A 25,950-nucleotide genomic window follows, 5' to 3' on the forward strand; every position below is an offset into this window, starting at 1 on the left:
AGTGCTCCAACTCCCGGAAAGACTCCATATAGTAATCAAGCAAATGTCATCCGATACCACTATCAGTTGTTCAATTTATTTCATGTCTGACTTTGAACTACTGACACTCATTTCTCACTGTTCCTTCTAATTGAAAAAAGGATTTAAGATTTAGTCCCTCCCCTACAGTAAGACGATCTTTATCATTTGTAGGAATGGCAAAAACATTAACAGCACATATGCAATGTACATTCGCTGGCCTAGAACATCTTTAAAAAAAAAGAAAACTTTACTCAGAAGAATAGCCACTCCCCATATTTCACAGGGAAACGCACACCAAAAAAATAAAAATCATGTATTTGGAAAGGCTGCCATCAAAATTTGTAGAGATTCAAACCATTTCTTTTTGCCTGCTCCATACACTTGCATTAAACATTTTAAAACATACCTTATTATTATTATTCTACATTCCGTATTTCTTACAGCCTTTTTTGCTGTTAATCCAGATTGTTTATTCAAACTGTAACCATAACTTAAGACATTACAGCTAAATTTAGGTCTCGAAACAAATTCCAAAGTAAATTTGGTAGCTTGCATGACTCCGGGTATTTCCTGAATGCTTAATATGACTCTCACTCTGTACACATTGCGTTCAACAGCTACACCACCTACTGATCTCATTGTGACTACTCACAACGGCAAGCCCTATGAGCACCCACATTTGGTACGCTATAAATTATGTGTTATTTATACACAATGTGCAACTTTTTAGGTGTCTGTAGTGCAGGCTTATAAAAGTGTGCAATATGCTAGCCAGAATTTAACATCTAACCAAGAATCATGAAAAACAAGGGTTACAGACAACGGAGATAATGAAAAATCACCGTGGTGAACAACTGTGCATTTACTCTTGCACTGTGATTTTTCTGCCATACAGACTTTTTTAGGATTACATTGCCAAGTTTTCAAAAAGCTCCTCTCCCCTTCAGTTTCAAAACAGCTTTTAGCAAGGGAGCAAAGCAAGGAAATAATCACTTTGAAAAGCAAATGCAAGGTGGGCACTCTAACACGTAATGAAGAAAGTGGGGGGCAGGGAAACTTAACTGGTTTTCTCAAAGAAAAAGAGAGAACACAGCTGATGAAATACTTTGCCACTAACTCCAGTGTAAACCAACTCCAGACAGATGCTACTGCAGTTACCACTTCTCTACTGCCTAAGGCCATAAGAAAATAATCAGGACAAATCTCAGATTTCTAGTGCTGCCATCCTGAAATACAGACTTCTGTTTACTTACCAACCACATATGTTCTTACTGGCTATAGTGCATCGTTCTCAAATCACTGTTGCCAGCATGTTAATAAACTGTTGTCACATGACATTAAACAAGTTCTATATTAACTGATGCATTTCCAGGTTATTGCATCTATCACACAACATAGAAATAAAATTGTACTTTCCGCTAATATATTCTATTCCAATCATTTTTCTGAAATTTGGTGGGTATCTCAAAAATTACTCAGGCTTTCCATAGGCTTCAAATTATGCACATTGCTTTGTTAGTTTTACCATCATGAAACACCCACGTTGATTTGAAGATGCAAATATTTCCACGTAAATCAAACCAAACAGGACCATGCAGAGACCACAGCCATTGTTTATGCTGCAAATTTCATACTTAACAAAATCTTTAAAAAAATCTTCTACTTCATAATAGATGCAAGAAGCAGATACAAAAAACAAAGTGAAATACTGAATATAGTAAAATTTCATTTAGCCTCTTAAAATTATTTGTAATTACTTTATGCTAGCAATCTATGTAGTCTCTAGAAGAAACAGACATACTTCAATTGGTACAGAGGACAAAACATTGAAGAACAGATTTAAAAAAAAAATATCCAACCAAGGGACAATTAGGGGCCATGGCAAAAAGAAGGTCCACAAAGCAAAGTCCAACGAGTTTCCGTGTCTTGCAGGCAACCATTCTGCATGCAGACTTAAGTCCTCTCTCACATACAAACACACTAAGTTACTTCCCTTGGTTCCTCTTCTCCCGCTCAAAATACCACCATTTTATTCAGTGGACCTGTGCATTAGACAACGACCTTACAATATTTTCTTCAGAAATGAAGACCAGCTGCTTCTCTGCAAAACCCCCACGGCAAGCTTTTATCTGAGAGATTCAGAGGACAAAGTCACTGCAATAACATTTTACCCTGCACTGCCAAAAGTTATTACCTTACTAACTTTGTATGTGCATATTATAAAAATCATCCATTTATGTTACAGTGAATTACTTGAACACTGGGAACACAACACCTGAAATGAATTCCAAGTGACAAGACTGTCATCAATCATACTTTCTCAACATTAATGCCACTATATAAAGCCTTCTGCTTCACTGCTTAAAAACACAGGTGTTTTAGGAAGAAAATGTTTTGCAGGTGGTGCCATGTATACGAATGCCTTTCCCAAATTAGCAGTTCAATTCTTTGAACATAGAGCATAAATCAACCAAAACAGCGTATTTGACTAATGTTTAAAAGACAAATCCTTACAAACATTACTAATCCTAGAATCAACTTATTTGATTCACATTTCCAAAGGTTTTGAAGATTACATCCCAGATAGGGAAAGGTATAAAAAAAATACATAAAAATTAGAAAACAGCAGTAAGGTCTTCCCTTTGTGCTAAGTCCTCAAAACCCAACAATCTGAGTTGTAGATATTTTAGCAGATTACACAAGATCATACTGCAAAGTAAAAATGTGTAGGAATTAAGACGAAGCACTATCTATGTGCTGTCAAGACTGCACACATAATATTAACTTTAAAAATCTTGATTTATTATGGTACCAGTTTTTGCTATTTTCAGTTAATATTTTAATTTGCAGATAGTTAGATCCTATACATTCTGACAAAGTATTTCCACAAAAGCAACTTTTTGCAGTAGGGTTATAGTACAGAGGCCAGCCAAGTTATTACCTCACTCTCTAGGCTAAAGGGGGCCTGGTTTTAAATACAAGTATGACAAACCTACTGAAAAACCACCTTGAGAACATGAATGGGAAGTTCAGTTATGCTCTCATTGATAATTACAAGTCTTTGTAAAATAAAGTCTTCAAACTCAAAATAAAAGCACTCATGCTACACAGGAACAGTTAAACATTCTTCAGCATTCGCTTACAGCTTTAAAAAGGAATGTTCAACGAGCACTAAAATGTTAGGACAAAACAGATTCTGACCTGTAACATTCTTTAAGATAAGAGTGAACTAAACAATTCAATTTCGTTGATGCAAACACCTGACACTAACAGAGGTATCCCAGTCAGAGTCAGGATTTTCCCAACCTCTGGAACTTATCCAAGAGCAGTTTCAGAGAAGCTAACACAACTGCAAGAGGTGGAAGCAGAGTGCTGAACTTCCTTTCCTCCAGTATCCAACCTCAGCAGATCTGCAAGCCTAGAGACTCAAAATTAAAAAAACAAACAAAGTTAACTCACCACAAGCTGAGGGCCAAACTCCCACCCAGCTGCTCACTCGCTTCCCCTCCTCACAGGAGAGGGAGGAAAGAGGATGAGAAAGCTCACAGGTTGGGTCATGATAAAGAAAGGGAGATTGCTCACCAATTACTGCTCCGTTGGGTTTATGCCTGGTGGGGTTTTGGTAGCAGGGGAGGGGGCTACTGGTGTGTCTCCTCTAAGAAACTTGGAGAAGCTCCAAGTCAGACCCGCCTCTGACCAAGGCTGAGCCAATCAGCACCTCTGCGATAAACAAACTGAATTTTTGGTTTGGGTGCTTTTTTTTATCGTTTTGGAGAGTGTGAGAAAACTGCCCAGCTTACTATGTAAGAGGAATGAGGGCCAATTAGCATGCTTGTCTTGTGTCAGCCTTGGACAGGATTGCAGGCTCCTGACAATGAACAGGAGCAGGAGGATGAGCACTTCCTTTACGTGGCCAAGACACAGCATGGATGTTGGAAATTTTAATCCCTCGCAATTTAGAAGTTTTATGACCCAGCCCAATTAGTGTGACTGCTGGGATGCAGGGAAGGTCTTATAGCCAGAAGTTGTATCAACAAAGCCAGAGGCAAGAGCTAATTGTCAGAGGCTGTACCAAGAAAACTGGAGAAGTCTACATATGTTGCAGGAGTTGGCTTGGCCTTCCTTCCCTTCTCACCCTCCCCCATCCCCCCAATTAATAGCAGCACTAGTCTGCTAGGAGCCAATTAGCACAGAAAACATGTCCCAGACCCACCTTGTCAATGGGTATAAAATTGGTCTAAAGATTCCGTATTTCTGAGGAAGAGAATTCCAACTCTCTGGATGGGTTAATGGGCTTGGACCTCTATCTTCCTCTTCAAGCTTCTTTGGTAAGACTTGCACCTCCAGCCTAGGAATTACTAACTCGAGCTTGATTTTTGCTGTAAGTGTATTTATCAATGGTAATTCCAAACACAACTCAAGGGAAGCCCATGCGGGAGCGGTGCATCGCTGGGTGAACCACAACCTGCAGAAGGGACCCACACTAGCTGGAGAAGTTTGTGGAGGACTGTGTGTCATGGGAGGGATGCCACATTGCCATAGCAGAGGACTGTGAGCCGTTTTCCCTTGAGGAGAAGAGAAAGAAGCAGCAGAAACAACACAGTACAGACAGGACTGACCACAACCCCCATTCCCTGCGTCACTGGGGAGAAGGAGGTAGCAGGACTGGGCCCAGGAAGAAGGGAGGAGTGGGGTGAAGGTGTATTTAAGATCTGCTTGTATTTATCACTGTCCTACTCTGATTCAATTTGTGAATTAGTGGTGGTTTTGTTTAAATTAAATTGATTTTGTTTCCCCAAGTCGAGTCTGTCTTTTGCCCATGACTGTAATTGGTGACTGGGTCCTCCCTGTACTTTGTTTCAACTCTTGAGCCTTCTGTTGCATTTTCTCCTCCCCATCCCACAAGAGGTGGGAGGAGGGAGCTAGGAGTGAGTTGAATGGTGCTTTGTGCCAGCTGGGCGGGCTTAAATCACAACACCACTGCAGGCAAAACAGATTCAATAGACTGAGGTAGTGAGAAACAGAGATGACCATTAAAACAACTCCCTTCCTGCCCTCTCTCCCAAACTGAACTTCACTTCAGATTCTTCCACCTTCAACCCTCAGCAGCACAGGAGCAAGGGCAGCAATAGTTGGTCCATAACAACTCCTCTCCACAACTGCTGCACACTAGCATATTCCCCCTGCTCTGGCATGGTCTCTCTCCCATGGGCTGAAGTCCTTCAGGAAAAAAAATTTTGCTTCAGCGTGAGCTTTCTACAGGCTGTGGTTCCTTCAGGAACTCTCTACCTGCTCCAGTGTGGGGTCCTCATGAAGAATGAAGACGTGGTCCAGCATCATGGAGTTGTTCCTCTTGCCTTGTTGTTCGCTTTGCTGCTTCTTATTCCTTTTGGATCCCTCCTCTTCCCTCTGCTGGCTGTTTTTGCCCTTTCTTAAAGCCATTTTTCCAGAGGTGCCACAATCTTGGCTGTAAGACTCAGCTGTGCCCTGCAGTGTGTCCAGCTGGAGATGGCTGGAACCAGCTGTGTCCAGCATGCAGTAGTTCCAGTCTCTCCTCAGAGGCCACCCATGCAGCCTCCAGTGCCTGGGCACCTGCACCCAGTACACAGGTTTAGTCAAGACCATCAATGTTATTTTAGTAATAAAAGGAGCATTTTATGTGCTCTACCTAAAACCATAATCTTTATATAAAGGATTTTCTGATCAATCACACAGGAAGCATATTCGTATCAGACTAAGTACTAAATGGTACTAACGTAATATTAAGTCATTTTCTCAATTATTTGAGGACATGGCTGATAAAGGCAAATCCTAGTCCATGATTCAGCAGCCTCTTCTGGATTTCTGTGGAGCAATCCTCCTTTGTACAGTACTGAGTAAAGCACAGCTGTGATATGGGTCTGCAAGTCTGAACCACGACACTAAGATGAAATCTTTGGATTTCAGGAAATCAAAAATTAAAAGAACTATTCTCAAAAAGGGACATCCAATACTTCCAATAAAGTTACAGCCTACGAGGCCATAAATGAAATTACCAAAATGTAGCACAGCATTATTGCAGAAATGTTTGTCATTTAGTGTAAACACAGTTAAACATTCATACATAAAACATAATGCAATTTGAATTAATAAAAGTTTACTTTCAGTTATAAAACAATTGTAGAGCTAATATTACAACTTACATGAATTACAGACAATGTTTATGCTTTCTACAGTTTAATCATCATTTATGACAACATGGGAATTATTTATTATTGAATGGATCAGAGAATCACAGAATCACTTTGGTTGGATCTTTAAAATCATCGAGTCCAACCGTTCACCCTGCACTGCCAGGGTCCCTAAACCATGTCCCTCAGTGCCACAACTACACATCTTTTAAACACTTCCAGGGATGGGGACTCCACCACCTCCCTGAGCAGCCTGGTCCAATGCTTTGCCACCCTTTCTGTAATGAATTTTTTCCTAATACCCAGCCTAAACCTCCCCTGGAGCAACTTAGAATACAGAATACTGAAAAAAGATTCTTGCAATATTGATTTTGCACATAACATCAACTTCTTCAGCTGCATTTGCAATTATCAAGAAGGTTTGAATAGTATTAACTCGCCCCATTATTAAGGCTCCAGGAACAGCCATGCTCAATGTCAAATGTATTTTTAAAGTATTAAACAAAACATGACTGGTTCATGGGCTTGACTAGTAAGTGCTTAAAGCATAACTCTGACTAAACTCAATTTGTGCCACGGTCCACGTGAAACTTTTTTTAAAAGTCAGTCCTACGAATTATTTACTCTTCTCTCAAAGCTCGGTATCAACACATTGATTTACTCTCGTTATACTTCTCCTTTATGACCCCAGCTAGAATCACCCTGTAACATGCAGGACAGCAGTGACACAAGCCTGCGATGTAGTAAGCAACATAACAAGGCTAGGTGACCATCCAAATTATTCAATGCTTTAGTGACCTAGGAAGAGTAGCTTTAGCACAAACACACTTCCATAAAGTGCAACAGCTTCAGAGCACCATGGAAAAGACAGGGCAGGTCTTCACCATGAAATCATTCCTGTGTAGCAACAACTCCTTCTGAAAACCGGTAGCACCAAACAACCTCCAAGAGGCAAAACATGCATCACTGTACAAGTAATACCACACAAACAACCTACACTGGAAAACTAGCATTAAAGAATTGAACCACTAATCAGAGCTGTAAAAGATTCCTCAAAACTATGTGCCTGAAAGATCATCATTCCACTATTTGTACTCAGGGTATTTTGTCCCTTGGAAGCTTGTAACAGACTGTCAAAGCCAGAACTAATGGCCAAAGTCAAACTTCCCCCTAGGATTTGCAAGTATATATTCCAATTCTACGATCCTGAGAAGATACAAACTCCTCCTTTAGAAACAGCCTTCAACCCTAATTTGGAATATCACACCTTTAAGATCTTTAGTTCTTAAATTCTAATAAAACAAGGACTGCACGTTAGAAAATGCTGAGAACAAAGCACAAATAGGCAGATGCTGCAAAAGCACTAACACATACTCCCAAAAGTGCACAGAAGTAATGCTTACCAAAGTGGTAATGTTATCAAATACATTCATTAAGAGACAAATCAGTGATGCTGTTTTAGGCTCCGTTACTTCAATGAAGTCTGGCCATGACGCACAACTTCTGTACAAAGACCTCTACGCTATCATAGTGTCTGAAATTCAGCACTTTTCTCCTGATTGATTTCTTCTTTGCAGCAGGCACACATAAACATCCATGTGCCTCAGAAGCATTACCAAGCTCTACCAAAACAGCTATACTTGGAGAACTTAGGCCTAGAACAAACAGTATTTCAACAACTACTTTTCACAAACAAACTTCTGAACTGTGCCTCTTCACTCCAGATATGGCTGAGGAAAATCATTAAAGATTATCATCGTAATTTATATGTTGTGGAACAGCAATCATTACCATCTTCAGATTTTAGAAAGATTCCCTATGTACAATCCTTTCTTTAAAAGCATATCCTTATAGTTCCACTGAAATGTAATTGATTGTTCCAGTGAAAACTACACTAACTACTCAGCTACCAAGTGCCACACTCCAGTTATGCCTCTGTTTGGTATAACAGAATAGCATTAGATTGACCACTGTAAATCATGCTGGATTTTTGGCCTTTATTTCCAAAAGACTTAATTTAATAATATTCCTAGCACCTCTCAGCAAAACACCATGTTGGCTAAAATCAGCTGAAACAGCTTTTTAAATGTGGTTTCTCAAACTAAATTACTAATCAAAATCTCACAACTTCACTCAGGAGGCTTGGAATAGGTGAGACATCACTAATCTTTTATTCCATACTCCGAAAATACAATGAACTTTAATAAATAAAACCTACGTATTACTAATACTAATAATGCAAACTGGAAATACTAATGCAGTATTCCATTAATGCAAACCTGAAAGACTGCAACAACTTAAAACATAGCAGCTCTATAGAAGATAGTTTTCCAAGCTCATGAAAGTGTTAACATTTCTAAACCATGATTACAGAGGATAACAGAAAGTACTGCTTCACTATGAAGCAGCTGTTGGCTTTAAGAGAGTAAGCTGGGTTAAACGAATTATGTATAAAATAGTGCATGTTCATAAGAAAAAGTTGCAGATTCAGCCTCAAACTGAGAAGTTAACTAGCCTACTCATTACAGTTCCCACTGTTTTGCAGACTTTTCCTCAGCTAGTCACACAACAGGCAAACCCCAGAAGTCCGTGAAGTTTCTCAAAAGTATTTTAAATAGATGCAGATAACCTGCATACTTAGCCACATCTCTACAGAATACTTTCATTGTTTTTAAATCCCACACAAGTGTTAGCAGCTTTCAGCAAGAATAGTATGCACCAACTGAAATAAGGACGTCTCTAGTTGCAGTTGTAGTAAAGAGTTCTAACGGAAATGTTAATGTAGAGCATCATGACTTTCACTGCACATAAGTAATTCCACAGGCTCCATTTACAGTCAAAATTACATAAATTAGAAAATTCGCATACTGGCAGCTTCTTAAAGGAATGCATTTTTACTCTGCACTGTTTGTTTACTAAACACTCACGGTCAGCCTTGATATTAATGTGACTCAGCAACATAAGGCCTTGAAAACATTTTTAAAAGCAGTCCAAACTGCATGCATGTTATCCAGTGCTGTACTTTCTAGGACTAAAATTCTGTGCATTACACATGATCACCAACTTTTAAACTCTTAAAAGTCTAATATTTTAAAACCAGCAATTCCTAAATTGATCACCAAATTACTAAGGAAGAACATTCACATAGAGTATTTACCACAGGTGTCCTAACTAGATTTGATAGCCAAACATTTATACAATGAAGACTATTTTTGCCTGACATCCTCATTTCAGTTCTCACCAGCAAAAGAAAAGAAAAAAACCACAGATCACTATTGCAAACTGTTGTGGAAGGAAAGATTGATACAAAGAGAAAAAACAGTTGTGTGTTTTTTCATTCATTTTGAATGAAAAGTTATGTTACTCTCTATGTGAGAAACAGTTTTAAAATTGTCTAGCAGAAATTTCTTTACCATGCACATCACATACTAAATAACATTTAAAATTAATGAACTCTCAGCTCATAATGAAATTTTTTTAGTGCCGCCAGCAGTTTTGGTAGGGTTTCTGGTATTCTCCAGATGGAAACAGGTGAATTTAAAAATACAAAAGTGTCCAAGAGTGTCACTAAACAATGCAACAAAAGCTGTAAAAAAAAAAAAAAATAAAAAAAAAAAAAAAAAACAAACTGTGTCTGGTTTAACCAAAGAGGGCAACTAAGTACCACGGAGTCATATGCTCACTCCCCTTGGTAGGATGTGGAAGAGAACTTTACCAGACTTACCGCCAGTGCTTTAGATAATTTTGTTCTATAGTTATTCAAAACAAGCGCATCAATGTCCTTAAGTGGCACATATGCAAAGCCATCTTTAATAAACACTCTTCTGGCTCTGAACAGATCCACAGCATCTGCAAGTCCAACCTGAGAAAGAAGAAAAACCCACATGGCGGAATAGCAAAACAATGCAGTAACAATGTTTACAACCCTAAGACTGGAGATGGACCAGCAAAGCTTTAAGTCATTCTCTGTCTTTTAACTAAGCTCTACCCAGGCAAAACAGAAAGACTTTGAAATTAAATGTTTTCTTTGGAATAGCTGCTCATTATTTTAATGGAAAGATACTATTTACTTACAGAAAGTCATGCAACAACACAAAATAAGCTACTTTGAAGTTTATATCTATGATTTTTAGCCCAATTATGCAACCTTTCATCGCTTACTGATTTGACACTTGAGACTCTGACACATTGGCCATCTTTAAATATTTGATTTATGTAAGCTACGTACAAAAGGTCTTGGAAACAGATCCAGAATCCAGTCAACTTCACTCCAAAGAAGAATCAGTGGGCTACATTCGATACTTCCTTCCTCCCCACTTGCTCTCTTGCCAAAAAGAAAGTCAGACTAAAACCGTCGGACCAAACCTAGTTTCAGCCACAGGTATTAGAGAATGCCTCCATCCTGAATAGTCTGACAGCCAGGCAAACGAAGTAGTCTGTTTGGGAAATGTTAAAACTTATGACAATTTCTGTGGCAAAGGACAAGGGATGGCAAAAGAGGACAAAGGACATTAACAGCAGTTTGAAGCTCCCTTCGTTCTCCTGCTCCCTCTCTCTACCCTTATACTGACATGAGAAAGAGTAACTCTCATTAGTTAATTTAGATATTTGGATTGATTGTTAGCTACCAAAAGAGTATGAATGCAAATCTGTGGAACTCAGCAATTTCTACTTACCTTATAAAACATTTGTTCTCTCACTTTATCCTTGCTGAAACCAGGGGTTGATGTACACAGCTCACTTGCCAATTCATTTTTCAGGTCTTCGCTAATCTAAAATCAAGAACTTGTTTTAAAACTGCTGAAATAATTTAGAATCAAGCTTTTCTTAATTAACATGAGCTAAAAGATTACTTCATCTGTAAATATACCATCACCTTAGTTGGCAAGGGAAAAAGAATTGCATATTCAGCAAGAAATCAGTAATTATTAAACAGAAACCAGAAAAACATTAGTAAATAACCTTCCTTCTGAAAGGTTAAATAACCTTCCCTTGAGAAGCAGTAATGCCTATTTCAAAATATGATTTTAAACATTAACACAAGAACTATAAAACCCACTTTTTAAAAGTCAGCCTCTACAAAATACAACTTGTGACAATCCCTACTCATACCTGGATTTACTGTATGCACTAAAACAAAGCATGATAACTCAATAACAATTAGTACGAACTTTAGAAACTTTGTCAGATTTTTAACAAAAACATCAATTTTAGTTCATTTTTAAATCCAGACTTTAAAAAAAAGGCATATCGTCTTATATTCATGGATTTATCTTTTTTTTTTTTTGAGGGACAAGAACAATGGTATACATATTGTTCTCTACATGATAGCGCTCATCCAGTTCTAGAAATACATAAATTATGCATCAATGCTCTATTTTAACAACTCAAGAGTACTTAAGCCAAAATTTCTAGCTTGAAAAATCATGGACTATGTTACATTCCTAATATAAGAACTTAAATACTGCATATATATAAATACATCTATTATGCTTTCTGGTTACTTAATAAAGCATTAAACACAGAAGAATTTTAAAATTAGCATATTGTAATGATTTTACAAGTCAAAAAATCATTTTGGGGTTTTATTCAACCAACAACTATTAATAAAAAAAATTTAAATCAAATTGTTCTGCTTTAAATTAAGATCAGGCTTTGAAGCCTGGAAAAAGTAATAAATTTTTTAAAATAATTCATAAATAATCCACTCTGATAAAACAGATGATAATCCAGCAATGATACTTAGTAACTTAACTACATGCAACAACAGTCTTTAAAATTTGCACATTATGTTCTTGATAAAGTATAATGGAAGTAGTCCCTGACTGAAAGGGATTAAATGTTAAGGAACACAGAATACCCTCCCAAAATACAGATGGACACAGATGTCACCACACTATAACACCATGTGTGACACTCACTGCTCTACCTAAGCTGGACATGTGCTACAGTACCTATGGAGAGGTGATAAGAGGCTGCAGTCAAGACAGCTTTTAGAGACCAGTCAGGCACCAAGCCAAGGCTAAACGAAATCCAATAGATACCCAGATTCCAAACGCAAAATAAAAAAAGATGCTCAGGGTCCTTCCTCTCTGTGGAAAGGGATGCACACTAGCAGCTCTGTTTCTTCTCTGAATGCAGCAGAATATCTAAATTGTTGACTAACACCTCTATGCAGTTAAATGGGCATTTAAACAAAACTTTTTTTTCTTCTCCTCAGTTGAAAAACTGAGAAAATGAAACAAAACCAAACACTTTTCTTGGAAGTGATAGTGAAGGACTCCTAATTACTTGGTGTAGTAGCTCAGCAAATCCCCTCCATGAAAGTGATTTGATAGATCCATGAGATGACCAAAGCAGCAATGTTTAGAAGGCTTATGGTTACCCTGTCCACATCTCGATGTAATCTGTAGTAATCTCTCTGGAAAAATCAGCTTTAAAAAGTAATCATAAAGCTGCCAGCAAGGCAGAATGATGTAACTTTGAAGACAGAGGAAATAGCATTATATTTCTGCATGTAAAAAAAATCTAATCCTCAGGGAAAAACAGCCTGGAAGGAAACCATTTTTCTTTAACAAAGGAGCTGTGTCAAAACAAATACATGTCTTTGTCTAAACGATATGAGAAAACACTTCCTATAAAATACTATCACTAACATTCTCTCGTTAGTCTTTGAAAGATTCATGCTTTTGAACATGATACCCTGGAAATATAGACAAATTTCACACAGTACTACCAAAACCCTGCTACTCCTTCCAAATTATATATTTCTGGGTTAAATAAATCTAAGTCACCACATCAGCATACAAGCTTGCCTTTCATCTAGTATAGATCAAAGTTTTAATTTTAGTTCCAGAATAGTAACTTCCATTTCTCAAATGCAACAGTTCTATGGTTTCTACCTCAGAGCTCAGTCTAGCACGTCATTCCAAACTGTCAGTGAGACTGTATTCAAATAAAAACAGTACAGCATATTGTACAGCTATAGTGGTTAGGATTGCATTATTTCTGTTAGGATATCTCACTTTAAAAAATAAATAAATAAATAAAATCAAACCAAGCCAAGGATAGGGTTTTTTACAGAAAGCCATTAAAATAGCCCAGTGACAGTTTCACATACAGGCTTGCAATATTGGGGAGAGAATGAGATAGAGAAAGGCAAGGAGTGATTTCTTGCTTGTTTTCTGAAAATAATTCCTTTTCATTCTAAAAAACCATTTTATTCAGGATTAATTTCAATGGGTTTAATATCTTTTAATGTACACATAAGATAATTACAGACTCCAAACTTCACAAGCTGTCTAGATCCTCCTTTATTAGTAATTTGACTATAACAATCTTGCACAGATGTAAAGTCACGGTGATTATAGATTTTCTTGCATCTTGCTAGCCAAAAATTTAACACTATTGGGTAAAAGTGATTGGTGAAAACTCCAGATAAAATACGTGAATGAGCCGTTACTAAAGATTTGTATAAGATTGTGGACAGCATTATCAAAAACACAGTTTCATCAGAGATTGTATTTTTTAAACAAACACAAATATCATGGCGAAACAATATTTACCATAATTAAATAATATTTATAAAGCTGTTAAATAATTTCCTTCTTACAGCCTCAAGTATCTCGCGAGTTAGGCGAACCTTCAGCAGCCCTACAAACACTTTGCTCTTTGCCTTGTCACCAAATCCACACTGCCTTCGTGTTTTCAGCTAATGGAGACAGAGAATGAAGAAACAAGGATATCCCTAAGCCCCTAACTAGAGCTGGGAGATGACTCCAGAATGCATTTAAAAATAAAACCTGATTCCCCTAAAGACTGGAACATTAAAAAATAACCTTGTATTGGCATTAAGTATTTCACCTTTTTCACAGAAAATCATGTAAAATTGACTGAAGATGCAACGCAATAAAAAGAAACTACATAGAGCCTAAACTCAGACTCAAGCTTTCAGTGAAGTCATGACTGTACCTCTGTACACAGAGCATCATGAAACATGAACCTCAATTTTTCTTGGTTCATGGAAGCTGGAAAAGCTTTTTTCTTTTGCTTTGCTTTTTTTTTTATTGTAATAAGAACACTGTAGTTTAAGAATTTCTTAATAATAATTTAATAATACTACATTTAATAATTTCATCTCTACAATGGCACCAAGAATATATTCCAGTAATGTACACAGTAATTATTAAAAAAAACCAAACCAAATTAAATACAGCTTTTTTCCAATCAAGATTGGAAAGATAAGCAAACTGCTTAACTTTCAACAGCTCTCAATGATGTTCACCAGATGAAACACTGCAAAGTGCAGAAGTTTTCTTAAAAAACAAAACAAAAACAACAGAAGCCTCCTGAGTCATCTGGTGCTCATCTGACCCTCCACACCGAACTGATTCAACTCAGCCCACAGAAAACAATTCACTAGTTTTCCCTCATCATTTTGTTGCCAGTTTAATAAACTGAAACTGCTTAGCACCAAGTCAGCCTTTGCTTTGCAAAGCAAAGAACAATAACACCAGGAAAAGCATCTTCCCTTTTCAGTGAGAGTGGGCCACAAAGCATAGCTTGAAACAATTCAACACTTCATCCCAAGTTTCTGAGACTTAGAAAAATCAAGACATAAAAAGGGAAGGCATGAGAGGAAAGGAATCAGTGATTTGGGACAAGTTGCATTATTTGTATTTTTCTTGCTTTCTAAGTGCAGTTTATTCATTGATTTTTAATCAGAGGGTTGTCCTGGAAACACAAAGACACATAAATTTAGATTAAAATATGAATAATTTAATACGCAAGGCTTGGTTAAACAAACACTGGCAGTGAGGCAGTTCAAAAACTTCAAAGTAAATTTGATATCCCTGCTCTGTTTTAATGAAGAGATAAAGATGCATGCACGCATTATACTATTATACATGCGCAACTACTTCACTTGCTGTTTCTAAGTCTCCCGGTAGGGAAGAACAACTCAACGTACAAGCCCTTTCCTTTTCCACCACACAGCTTCAGCTATTTACACGCACTTGCCACCAGGGTCCTTAGCAAGTGAACTTTTTAAAATTTGCTTTTAGTCACTGAGCAGTTGGTACTCAAACAGCACATCACCCTTCTCAAAAAGGGGTGGGTGGCGTCAGACCCTCAATACACTGAACGGCTACATTGCAATTTTACGTATGGAACAGACAAAACTACTGTATCCTAGTCAATATTCTCTACTGACACACATCACAGCACAAACAAAGCTAGAATACAAAAGTATTAACCTAGATACCATTAAATTTAAGAATATAAATGTAAAGTGTATGCAGCCAGCTAATGAATACCAGCTTGGTTAGGAAAAGACATCCTTCCCAGCTGTTTGACCAATTAAAAGCATGAGGAGCCTTAAATAAATCATTCCAGAGGCTCACAAATGTGATGATGTTGCTTAAGAGACATCAATTCAATTTTGGACAGGCACAAATTAATTAAGAAGAAAATTGTATTTTCTGTAGTACTAAAACTTCCTATGTTAGCTCGAGTTTAGGTTACTGGCAACCCTAAAAATATAAAGGGCTGCACTTGGAATTATTTTGTATTCTTATCTATCAACTGAAATGTTTGGGCTTTTTTTTTTTTTCAAGTCAGGAATGGGCATGGAAAGAACATTCTATGGATTTTCTTATTCACAGCTACCATAATCACAGAGAAACTCAGTGACACAGGTCCAGTTTCCTACATTCCTAACAGACATTTCCCCACATCCATAACAAGGAAAAATGAACAAAACAATTACTACAGATTACTCTAGATCACCTCATACATAGTAGAGTCACGCATGACTGAAAAGCTAACAGAAGATCCTTATAAGAAATAAGGCAACAGGTTTTCTTCCATTTACAGAATCAGAGCACTAACATCAGATTCAATTTTATGGCAATTTCTTAATAAAGGTTTCTCTAGATTCAATGACAGGACATGCAGGGAAGAGCATTTCAGTGCTTGCAGACCATTTTTTGGAGCTTACGACCAAAACACCGGCTAGTAAATTCTACTTGCAGTGTAATTACATCCTGCACAAACTATCCTATCAGCTTTTATGCTGCTGTACTAAGGAACAGTATAAAATTTCCAAAGTTACTGCATTCACTGCTATGTGAAGAATAAATTTATTTTAGAAGCATTCTTAACCTCAACCACTAGAACTTAACATCTTGATTATTCAAAGAACTTATTTTCTTCTTGAATAACATACCCATATCATTTTTAAAAAATCCCACTGATTTCACAATTTTCTCTTCCTTTATGCCCCAAAAGAATGTCTACAATATTTACAGAAAAAGAGAGGATACCCGATGATGCCACTCTCCTTGTCTATACTATGTTTCTTTCAGGAGTCCAAAACAACCAATTGCTACGATCTGAGGATCTACAAGGATCAGGTTGATATTCTTTCACCATTTCCAAGCCATTGGATAAATTGGCATTCAAGTGCGACCTGGTCAACTACCTAGTGCTAGAGCACATTAACACACAAGTAGTGTGGATACCCTTCCCATCTCTTCTATCAGAAGCTGAAGAACACGGTGTAGAAGATACCTATTCTCCACTTTCCATTGGAGATCTTACCTATCTCCAACGCATTTCTGGTACAGCTTCCATTTCATATTACTTTAGAAATCCAGGGTTTACAACAGAACATCTGCCTCAGGTTCCAGACTGTATTCTAAATGTTGTCTGGTTACTTTCAGCTAGATAAAGAGGGAAAATGTTTTTATTCATTGCTTCATTTTTATTGCAGCCTTTTTGGCGATTTTTATTTCAAAGCACGTAACTTTTTCAAAGCAGTAGGAGAATGTACTTCAAACCAGAAAGGGCATATGTAGTACCCAGTCCAGAAGGATTCAACCTTACAGTGGACTCTAAAGGTCCTGTTTAACTCAAATGATGAGCTGCACAAAGTTATTTAGTAAGATTCATAATGTTCTTGTGCACTAAAAGGGGCATAAGGAACCATACAGTTTGTGTTTTAGTTTTACTCTAGTTTCACAAGTCAATTTTAAGCAATAAAACCTATCTTCTATATTTGGACTTCTGCAGATAATCAGCATCTGTTTCTAATCAGGGATGACTACCAAATTAAAACCTTTATTTAGCAATTTGCATCATTTACAAACTCTTGTTCATTATTTTTATGAAGGTGAAAAGGGACATCCCCAGCAGCTATATATTCTTCAATCACATTTATTACTTAATTTCACAATTTTATAGAACATCACCAACACCATATGTGCAAATAAATACACGCAACTAGAACTGCTGCAGCAAAATGCTAGCTTTCTGCATAATAATAAAGTCATTATTATAGTTCAAGGATCCACTAGAGGAGAGTAAATAAAGACCCCTCCTTATTCATCCTTCCAGTGCACAAAAAAATGGCAAGTGCATGTTCTCCCCTCCTTCCAGCCAACACTTGCCCCTTTTAGATTTAAGGGCTGTGTTTATATTCTCCTGTGAATTGAGCTTTATTTAAAAGTCTGTAAGAGAATACAATTCATTTTAGCCCAGATGTTTTCATCAAACTTCACCCCATCTACCCATCCCGTAAAATGTTAGCTCACCAGAATACTCAGGTTGCTTTGCAATCAACCCAGATATTGCTGACTGCAACCCAAAATAAGGCTGCTTTGCCGAAGACACTGCTTTGCAAACAGACCTGCCAGTTGGCCTACCAGATCCTCAGACTGCAGGACAACGGCCTGAAGAGTACTACGCACTGGTTGAACTGGATTCCCACACTGCTAATAGTTCTGAGGAAAGATGCCTGCCTAGAATTTTCTTCCTCTAATACATAACTACAGTCTATTACAAGAGGTGGCCATAAACCTAGATATAAAAGGATTCTTTATTTCCTTCATGTGAAATAAAACCCAATTTTTTTAAAAGGAACAGTCAATTCTGCAAAGCCACCACTTGCTTTCACTTAAATCTAACTTCTGAAACTTGAATGATTAAACCAAGCAATGTATTACTTCCTTTGAAATTAAGTACTTTAGGATGAGAGTAATCTGCTAGGTTTTTTAAAGTGCTAATGGTATACATGTTTCACTGTCTTATTTAATTAACTTAGAATTTAAAAAAAAAAAAAAAAAAACAAAAAACCCAGACCTAGTCCTAAGCCTTTCCACATACAATTTTGTTTCTATTATGACTTTAAGCATGGAGCTAAGTGCCAGAACACGAATTTTTAGTTTACTTTGGCAATAAGGTGCTATCTCCCACTTAGACATGCATCACTTCTGACCTCTGCTGTCACCTGTAAGATAAGCATCATTGGTTTTCAAGCAAAGGGACAAATGTAAGATTCAGGAGGCAGGAACTAAGATGAAATTCAGAACCATTTCCTTCACAAACACAAACTGCAGCCTGCTTCAACTGTTTTAGCCTGGCCTAAGTTTCCAACTGTAAAAATAGGCTCTAGACAGTTTCCACTTTTAAGCATTCTTCCCCATCTTGTTTGGGAAAGGAAAAAATATTATTTGATGTCTCTGAATTGCAAAGCTGAAAACCCAATCAGAAGTACCGAAATGTATAATTACAGTCATGGTCTTTTAGCGGCTATACATGATAGTGAGTATTTTCTTTCACCTGTATCTGTTCTTACTAAGGACACAAACTAGTTTCATTCTCATTAATCCAAATCTGACTTTAGGATCTTATGTATCCAATAAAGGCAGTCATAAACATTTTTTTTCCAAGAAGCTAAACTACAAATATTTATACAAATGTCCCACTACTGAGATAAATGCTTTTGAAAAAAGCATAACAATATCAGAAAGTCTCTCATAGGAGTGCTCTGATCATAAAAATGGAAATTAAAGAAGTTTAATTTCTACTGCGTAAAGCTGCTAGAAAAGCACTTCAACCTCAACATCAAAGAGCTAGTGTGGAAAAAAATTAACAATAATGCATTTTGCTCCTTCATTTTATTTTGCAGTTTTTATTCTTTCCTCTCAAATGCTGGGAGATGCACTACAGAGCATTAGCTCCCCCAACTGACTATTCCCATCTGCTGCTCCTTCCCCATTACTATAATCCAAAGCATTTTATTGCAATAATGTCCTTTATAACAGCATTTTAAAAAATAAGATGTTTAATTTTGCAACAACTGGCAGTTACCCAAAAATAAGGCATCTAACTTGAAATTTAAAAAATATTATGACTTTTTTATAACTTCTAAGAGGCTTTCCAGAGGTGAAGAAGTTCTAAGAAAATTTAAACAGGTCTTTTTATGCTCTGTGGAGAGGAAGCAGAAAGATGTATTCAAGAAGAAATACACTACACTGCAAAGTTTATTTCTTCCACACACCGCAGAAAGACAACATTGAACAGCAACATTGCAGGAAATCTAAATTCAATTATACATTACCCTTATACCACAGATAAAGACATGATAATAACTATTAATTTTAATTTCTCCCAGAAGCAACAAAGAGGAACTATGCCTATTTCTTGCAATAAAAAGCCTGAAGATAAGATGAAGAAATGGCTACAGGAAACCAGAACAATCAACATCAAGGTGATGACCAGGACACTACTGAAAAATAAATTTAGCATAAAACTTTAAATTCTACTCCATATTCCATTGTACCAAGTTAAATTTCCAGAAAGGTACAGTAACAACTCAAAGCACTTTGGAAAAAAACACAGGAGGCAAGTAACAACCCACATGGATCTGTAAGAAAACAAATTGTGTTAAGCCAGTCTCACTGCCTTTATGACAGCACAACAGACCTCAGGGATGGGGAAAAATGCGAGTGTCACATTGTGTCAAAAGCCCTTAGAGTCACCCAAACAGTGAGCAAACGGTTCCACTGAATCTCCTATAACCTGGGCACAAACCCAATTGGAAAAAGCCATGCATGGAAGAATTTAACTCAAAACCAGAAAGACATAATAAGCGAAGTTCCACAATTATTTAATTTTAAACTAAAGTATAGCATTTTGATTCCTAACCAGCATATTAAAATAGGAGCATATTACATATTTAAATACCACAAGGCTGGGGCTGCAAAGGCTCTAGAGAATGGGATCAGGCAAGAGAATCTGATCTAAAATTGAAGGCTTTTATCTCGGCAGAGACACTTCACAGTTTTACAACTGAGCCAGTTCTGTACAAGCAGAGGAAGTGCTGACTAATGAGGAGCACTGAGAAAAGCAGTTGTGCAATCTCCCCATGCCCATGGGAGTCATACTCTTGAGGGGGTGGGGGAATGCAAAGAACACAATTTAATCTCCATATCATCTTAGAATTTGTAATGGTTCAGCTGGAATATTCTGGCCAGCTGACACTGCACTTAAAGAAGTTGCCCCACTGAAAAATTACAAAGGACACCCACAGAAATGACAAACCACCATATGCAAAGAAAGGCTAAAAGAACAAACAGCAAGAAAGCATAATTAAAGCCATCTTATATGTAGAAGGCAAATACAAAGAGGAAGAAAGAAAATTCAACAAGAAAAAAGAAACCACCTTTCTCAGTTAGTGGATAGAAAGGAAGAAATGGATTTATGTTACTGGAAGGCAAAGTTAGGTTTGACATTAGGGAAAAAAATTATAAGGAAAGTAAAGCAGCAGAATGATGACCACCACTGTGAGACATGTTACACAGATGCCAGGGACTTTGCAAGCAAAGCTGTGAAGTTTTCATGCACAAGGCAAATGAAACAACTGTCTTCTTCAAAGGGCTATTGAAAGAGTCAAAGGCAAAAACAGAAGTACTACATAGCATTTTGGAAGCAACCACAGAACATTTTGGTCCACACGAACAGAAGAGACCCTTAAACAGTCCCCAGAGAGAGACAAAGTCTGACTGGTTAAGATGAACATGTTTCATTGCAAGTTTTCAGAAAAACCAAGTGGAAAGGAAACATAAGTTCACTGGATCTTCCAAATCAACGCACAACGTATCCCTGACCTACAGAGACCGTCAGCTGCAGATTCTGATAGAACAGATCTTTCATTTGATGCCTAAGAACAAGTGGTAGGTCTTGGACAATTAAAATTATGCAAAGCAGACAAAAGGGGCTGCAACTCAGATTGAGGGCTTCAAAGGAGATAGTTCTGCCAGTGCCAAGAAGTAAATGGTGTTCTAAGGAAAAGTATAGCTTTGCTACACTAAACACAAGGTAGAACATTCAAAAGAGAAAGGGGGAGAGACAAAATTAATTGAAAACAAAAGGTTAGTAGCAAAAAAGTAGTTTTAGCTATTAGGTAAGGTTTGAGACAATAGTAACAGCGATACCACACACTTATGAAAAAGAAGAAGAATTGAAGAACTGAATCCTACTGCCCTCACCACAGAAATGGAACACAGAAATGGTAAGTTAAAATAATCAAAATATTCAAAGCCATGCACGACAAGAGAGAAGAAGCATGATTGAATAGACTAGAAAGTAGTTTCAGTAGAGGAAGAAAAACCTGTAGCTGAGAAACACCGGAAGGACTTGAAGTTGTAATTAGGACAAAGAAAAAGGAAACATTAAAAACGCTACACGTGGGAAATTTAGTGATGAAGTACCGAATACAATACTGGCAGGAGAGCTCATTACTTGAAGACAGACAGTGAATTGTTTTATTTTCTTCAAAATTTAAATCCCATGAAAAGAAAGATTACAAAGAGCTTAAGCGCGTTATCAGTTTCACTAAAGGAGACTATGGTGTGGAAGAACCACCCAGAATTTAAGAGCAAAATGAGTCATTGCTTCTGCTGAGATTTGTACACAGGAAGTAGGAAAGCAAGATACCAAGATGGCTAAGTTACAGAGGATTACTTTGTGATAAGAGAAGGAGGACTAGGCTGATTTGAGAAACAGAAGAGAATAGCAAAAGGAGCATGGCAGACCTATCCCAGGAATTACAAGTTAAAGGTCCCAGAATATGCAACAGTTGTCTGAAAATTAATTAGATCAGTAACAGTTCCTATACGAAAAGTTCCATGAAAAGGCAATGAAGAGGAAAGCTCTGTTTGTTGTCGTTTTATAGAAAAGAAGGATTGAGCAACAGCTGAGGAAAAAGTCAAATTCATAGAAAGAAGGAAATTACAGCCATTAACATGTAAGTTAAATTCACAAGGAATGAAAAGATAATTTTAAATTCTGCTAGTAATTTACTTTTCAGGAAACATTATTCCAAAATCTAATTTACAGTAACTGGCACGTTAGCTGTCAATCCAGGGGACTCTAGTTCTAACTACTCAGCAAAGCTAAGATGACTAGTATGATGAAATAACTTTTGACTCAATTTCTCCTTTAATGGTATAAAGCACAAGTTGGCATCTATTAGAAGGAAAAAAAAATGAAAATAAAACTCTAAAGAGAATACTCTCATCACTTTTCCAAAATATCTTAAAACAAGTGCTGAAAGAAGCAGAATGTATTAGAGGTACCTATTTATAATTCAGAAGCATGCAAAAATCCAGCCTAAGATCTCAGAGTTACTGTGCAATCTGACATACATAGACACAGCCTTGAAGGGCACGAAAAAAAGATAAGCAGCATACAGAGTGAAGGAAAGAATAAATTTACTCTATTTTAATGGCTCTAGGTTATCATTATCTTCATGATTAATTACTGCCCCCGTGTTTGGTCCTGTAAAACCAAGTATGTGAACAATAGGGAGCTCACCACCTTAACTCAGGAATTTCTAGGAATCCCAACGACTCAGGTATCTTGCAGTTTTTTTCAAACTTACAGATGATTTCAGTAACAGCTTGGGGCAACTTCCATAAACATTCTGATTATGTCAAAAAGGCTATCAGAGCATCAAATCAACAAACTAGGATTTATCTCACACTATTATAACAAAAAAGTGTTTAAGCATGGCCATTTCTCAAAGGCTGCTGATATGGGCGTGCACAACCAGCTACGAGAAAAAAGGGAAAAGGACAAGTGAAAAGCTTGGGGGAGGAACTCGGGGACGAATGAGGGGGGGCACATGTAGCAGGCCATGTGGAAAACCACATAGACAAACAACCTCAGTGATAAAATTACATGACAAAACAGAGCTTGGGCATAAGGTCAACCGACTCCAAACATGCCTTGTGTCAATCTGACAGAAATAAAATAAGGCACTCTTAACTTAAAGGAAAACATCAGATGCCCATGGCTTGTGGCAAGAAAGAAAAACAACCTTCTAGTTAAAGCCCAAGTGTCACTTACCTGTAAAGCCATTTACATTACATAATTCCTTCATATATGAAGAAATTACTTTGAAATTAAAATGTTTTCTTCAATGACTATAATATTTTAAATAGTCACTATATTTCCCTTTAATAATCTTAAAAATCTGTATTAGTGCCTTTTACTGCCAGAAACTGTCAGGTATCATTGCTGTAATTACTCATTATAGTAAGATTTTAATGCTTTAATCTCCTACATTAATGTAAATCAACTGCACACCTGTGTTTGCCTATTCTCTTTGATGGGCTCTGTCACCTTAAATGTCAGCATTTACACCTCTTGAGCGCTGCTTAAGAATTTCCTGCGTTCCCTAGGTGACTGAGTTTACACACAGACTATTTAATGTGCCTTGAAAACTGAAAATTACATGCCATATATAAAAAACTTCAGTTTCTTGACAAAGTCAAGAATAGACTGAAAACATTCTGAAATACTTTCAGAACTATTCCATGATTCTCCTGTTCCTGTGACAGAAAACCGCTAAACACATAAGGGGAAAATACTCGTGGTATAGATTAAAAACAAGCAAGCTCTAGAAACAGATTAGGGAACAGATTAGTACTTCTTGTGTGCTTAAAAAAGAAAAAAAAGAAACAATTACAGAGCAGAATCTTTTTCTCATATTGAATGCCCCATACTGAAGTGTCAAGTAAGGCAATGCAACTCCTCCCTCCTCTCAGGACTTAGAAACACCAAAAGCAGGAAACTCTCACATCTGAACATATTCAAAGGTTGACAAACCATATGGCACTAAAATAACATGAACATGTACGACCAGGTGAAAAAGGAGCGAGTCACAGATCCATGTGTGGTGGTTTTTGTAACAAAAAAAACGTTAAACTTAGTTTTGAAGCAAGAGTATTAACCAGACTTCCAGGCTTCTCTCCCTCAAGCAGTTCCCCAGAAATTGCTGGACACCTGACAGCGAGTCATCTATGAAGTATTACCTATAAAGTCAAGACTGACAAGATTATAGACTGAGGTCAGAAATTGAAGTATCAAATAAGAATAAAAGTAAGCTTTACTGAACAACAGAACTGCAGGATTACTGAATAGAACGTTTAACAAATGTTCCTTTAAGTCAATGCTCTAAGGTGAACAAAAAAACTAGGTACTTTTTGCAAGACAGGAGGGTCTTAACTAACACAAAGCAAATGCTGTACAAATACCCATTTTTCCAGGGACCTGGTAACATCAAGAGAAATATCCCACAATCGGCTATCAATTGGATGACTCTGCTCTAAGAAAACTACATTTTATATGAGCTAGTAATAGTATTTTATCAAAACACTATTTCCTAGAAGTTACTATTGTAAAAGTATCATGTAACAAATGCTGCTCCCCAGCCAAGCCTAACCTCTCCTACGAAAACACATGGAAGTGACTGCTGCCAAATTACGTATCAAAGAGCAAGTCAGAGTGTGTGGTATATAAAAGCATTTCTGTTTGCCCCCTAACTATTGTCAAAGGTAAAGTTCAAAAGCTACATTTCTTCAATGCCTTTCTATGTACTGAAAAGGAGGCTATATTGTAAACATCACCTCTAACACCATGGCTCAACCACAACTTATCTGAGAGAAAGCCTAGACTAAATTTTGAATTAAGTTCTTAATACAATAATTTTGAGAGGGAAGTTATTCATGAAAGGTGTGTAAATGACTGTTAAGATAGAAATCATATTTAAATAAAAACAATTAATCATAATAAAATTGAATCTCTTTAAATTTTTTTAAAGATATCTAAAAAAGTTTAAGTGTCTGAACAGCACAGATATTAACGAATTTTTTTCTAATGCAATACCAACAGCATTAAAGCTCTTTAGAAAGTAAATTAGAAAATAAATGATGGAAACAAACTAGTTAAGACAAGTAATCTCAGATACTGCAAAGTACATCAGTCTGCATTATTTTTGGACTATCTGCAGGTGAAACAGCACTTCGTTAAAACACCTTCCCCCCACCCCCAAAAAAAGTTGAGGTTTAGTGTTCTCACTGAGAGCCTGAGACTCACTACACTACGCAGAATGCTTTAACCAAAAGGGAAAAAGAAATAGCTTCCCTACTGTCCCAAATTCTGGCCAAAAAGCAAAAGCTGAAGCAAGTTATTAATGAGATGTTGAAAACAACCCCTCAAAGGTTGAGACCATTAAGTTTTTCAAACTGAGATGTAACAACAGGAAAAATTTCAAGCAATCCTCATCAGACTCTAAACTTGGGCACAACCTCAGCTCTTGCCACCAGTGACATGACAACCTCTTCTTATCCAACCTAACATGTCCATGCTGTAACTTTTTCTCTCACCACCCCTTACAACTAACTGGAAGAACATCAGTTGTCAAAGGCTCCAGCAGGGTCTCAATCTCAGTAAGTCACAAACATCTACATCAGAATTTAAAATAAAAGTGTAAATAATTAACAGTGGACAGAAGTTGCAATAAGAGAAACCCTCACATTCACAAGGCTGTCATTCCACATTATGATACAGTTACAATTAACAGCGCACCACCACAACAAAAGGAAAAAAAAGAGAGTAAGGCCCATCATTCCTG

The 25,950-nt window shown here is 37.1% G+C and overlaps 1 protein-coding gene across 1 annotated transcript in view; it reads right to left on the minus strand.

Moving 5' to 3' along the window:
- Window positions 1-5,497: 5,497 nt before the first annotated feature.
- Window positions 5,498-25,950, minus strand: part of PRIM2 (primase, DNA, polypeptide 2 (58kDa)) — a gene marked incomplete at its 5' end in the record, with an annotated part of 30,540 nt that continues 10,087 nt past the window's right edge. The window contains 3 exon segments of the mRNA XM_010136694.1: window positions 5,498-5,613; window positions 9,912-10,053; window positions 10,868-10,963. Of these exon segments, the coding sequence (XP_010134996.1) occupies window positions 5,498-5,613; window positions 9,912-10,053; window positions 10,868-10,963 (354 nt within the window).

The sequence above is a fragment of the Buceros rhinoceros genome, unplaced genomic scaffold (assembly GCF_000710305.1).
Source record: "Buceros rhinoceros silvestris isolate BGI_N320 unplaced genomic scaffold, ASM71030v1 scaffold9000, whole genome shotgun sequence".
Taxonomy (NCBI): Eukaryota; Metazoa; Chordata; class Aves; order Bucerotiformes; family Bucerotidae; genus Buceros; species Buceros rhinoceros.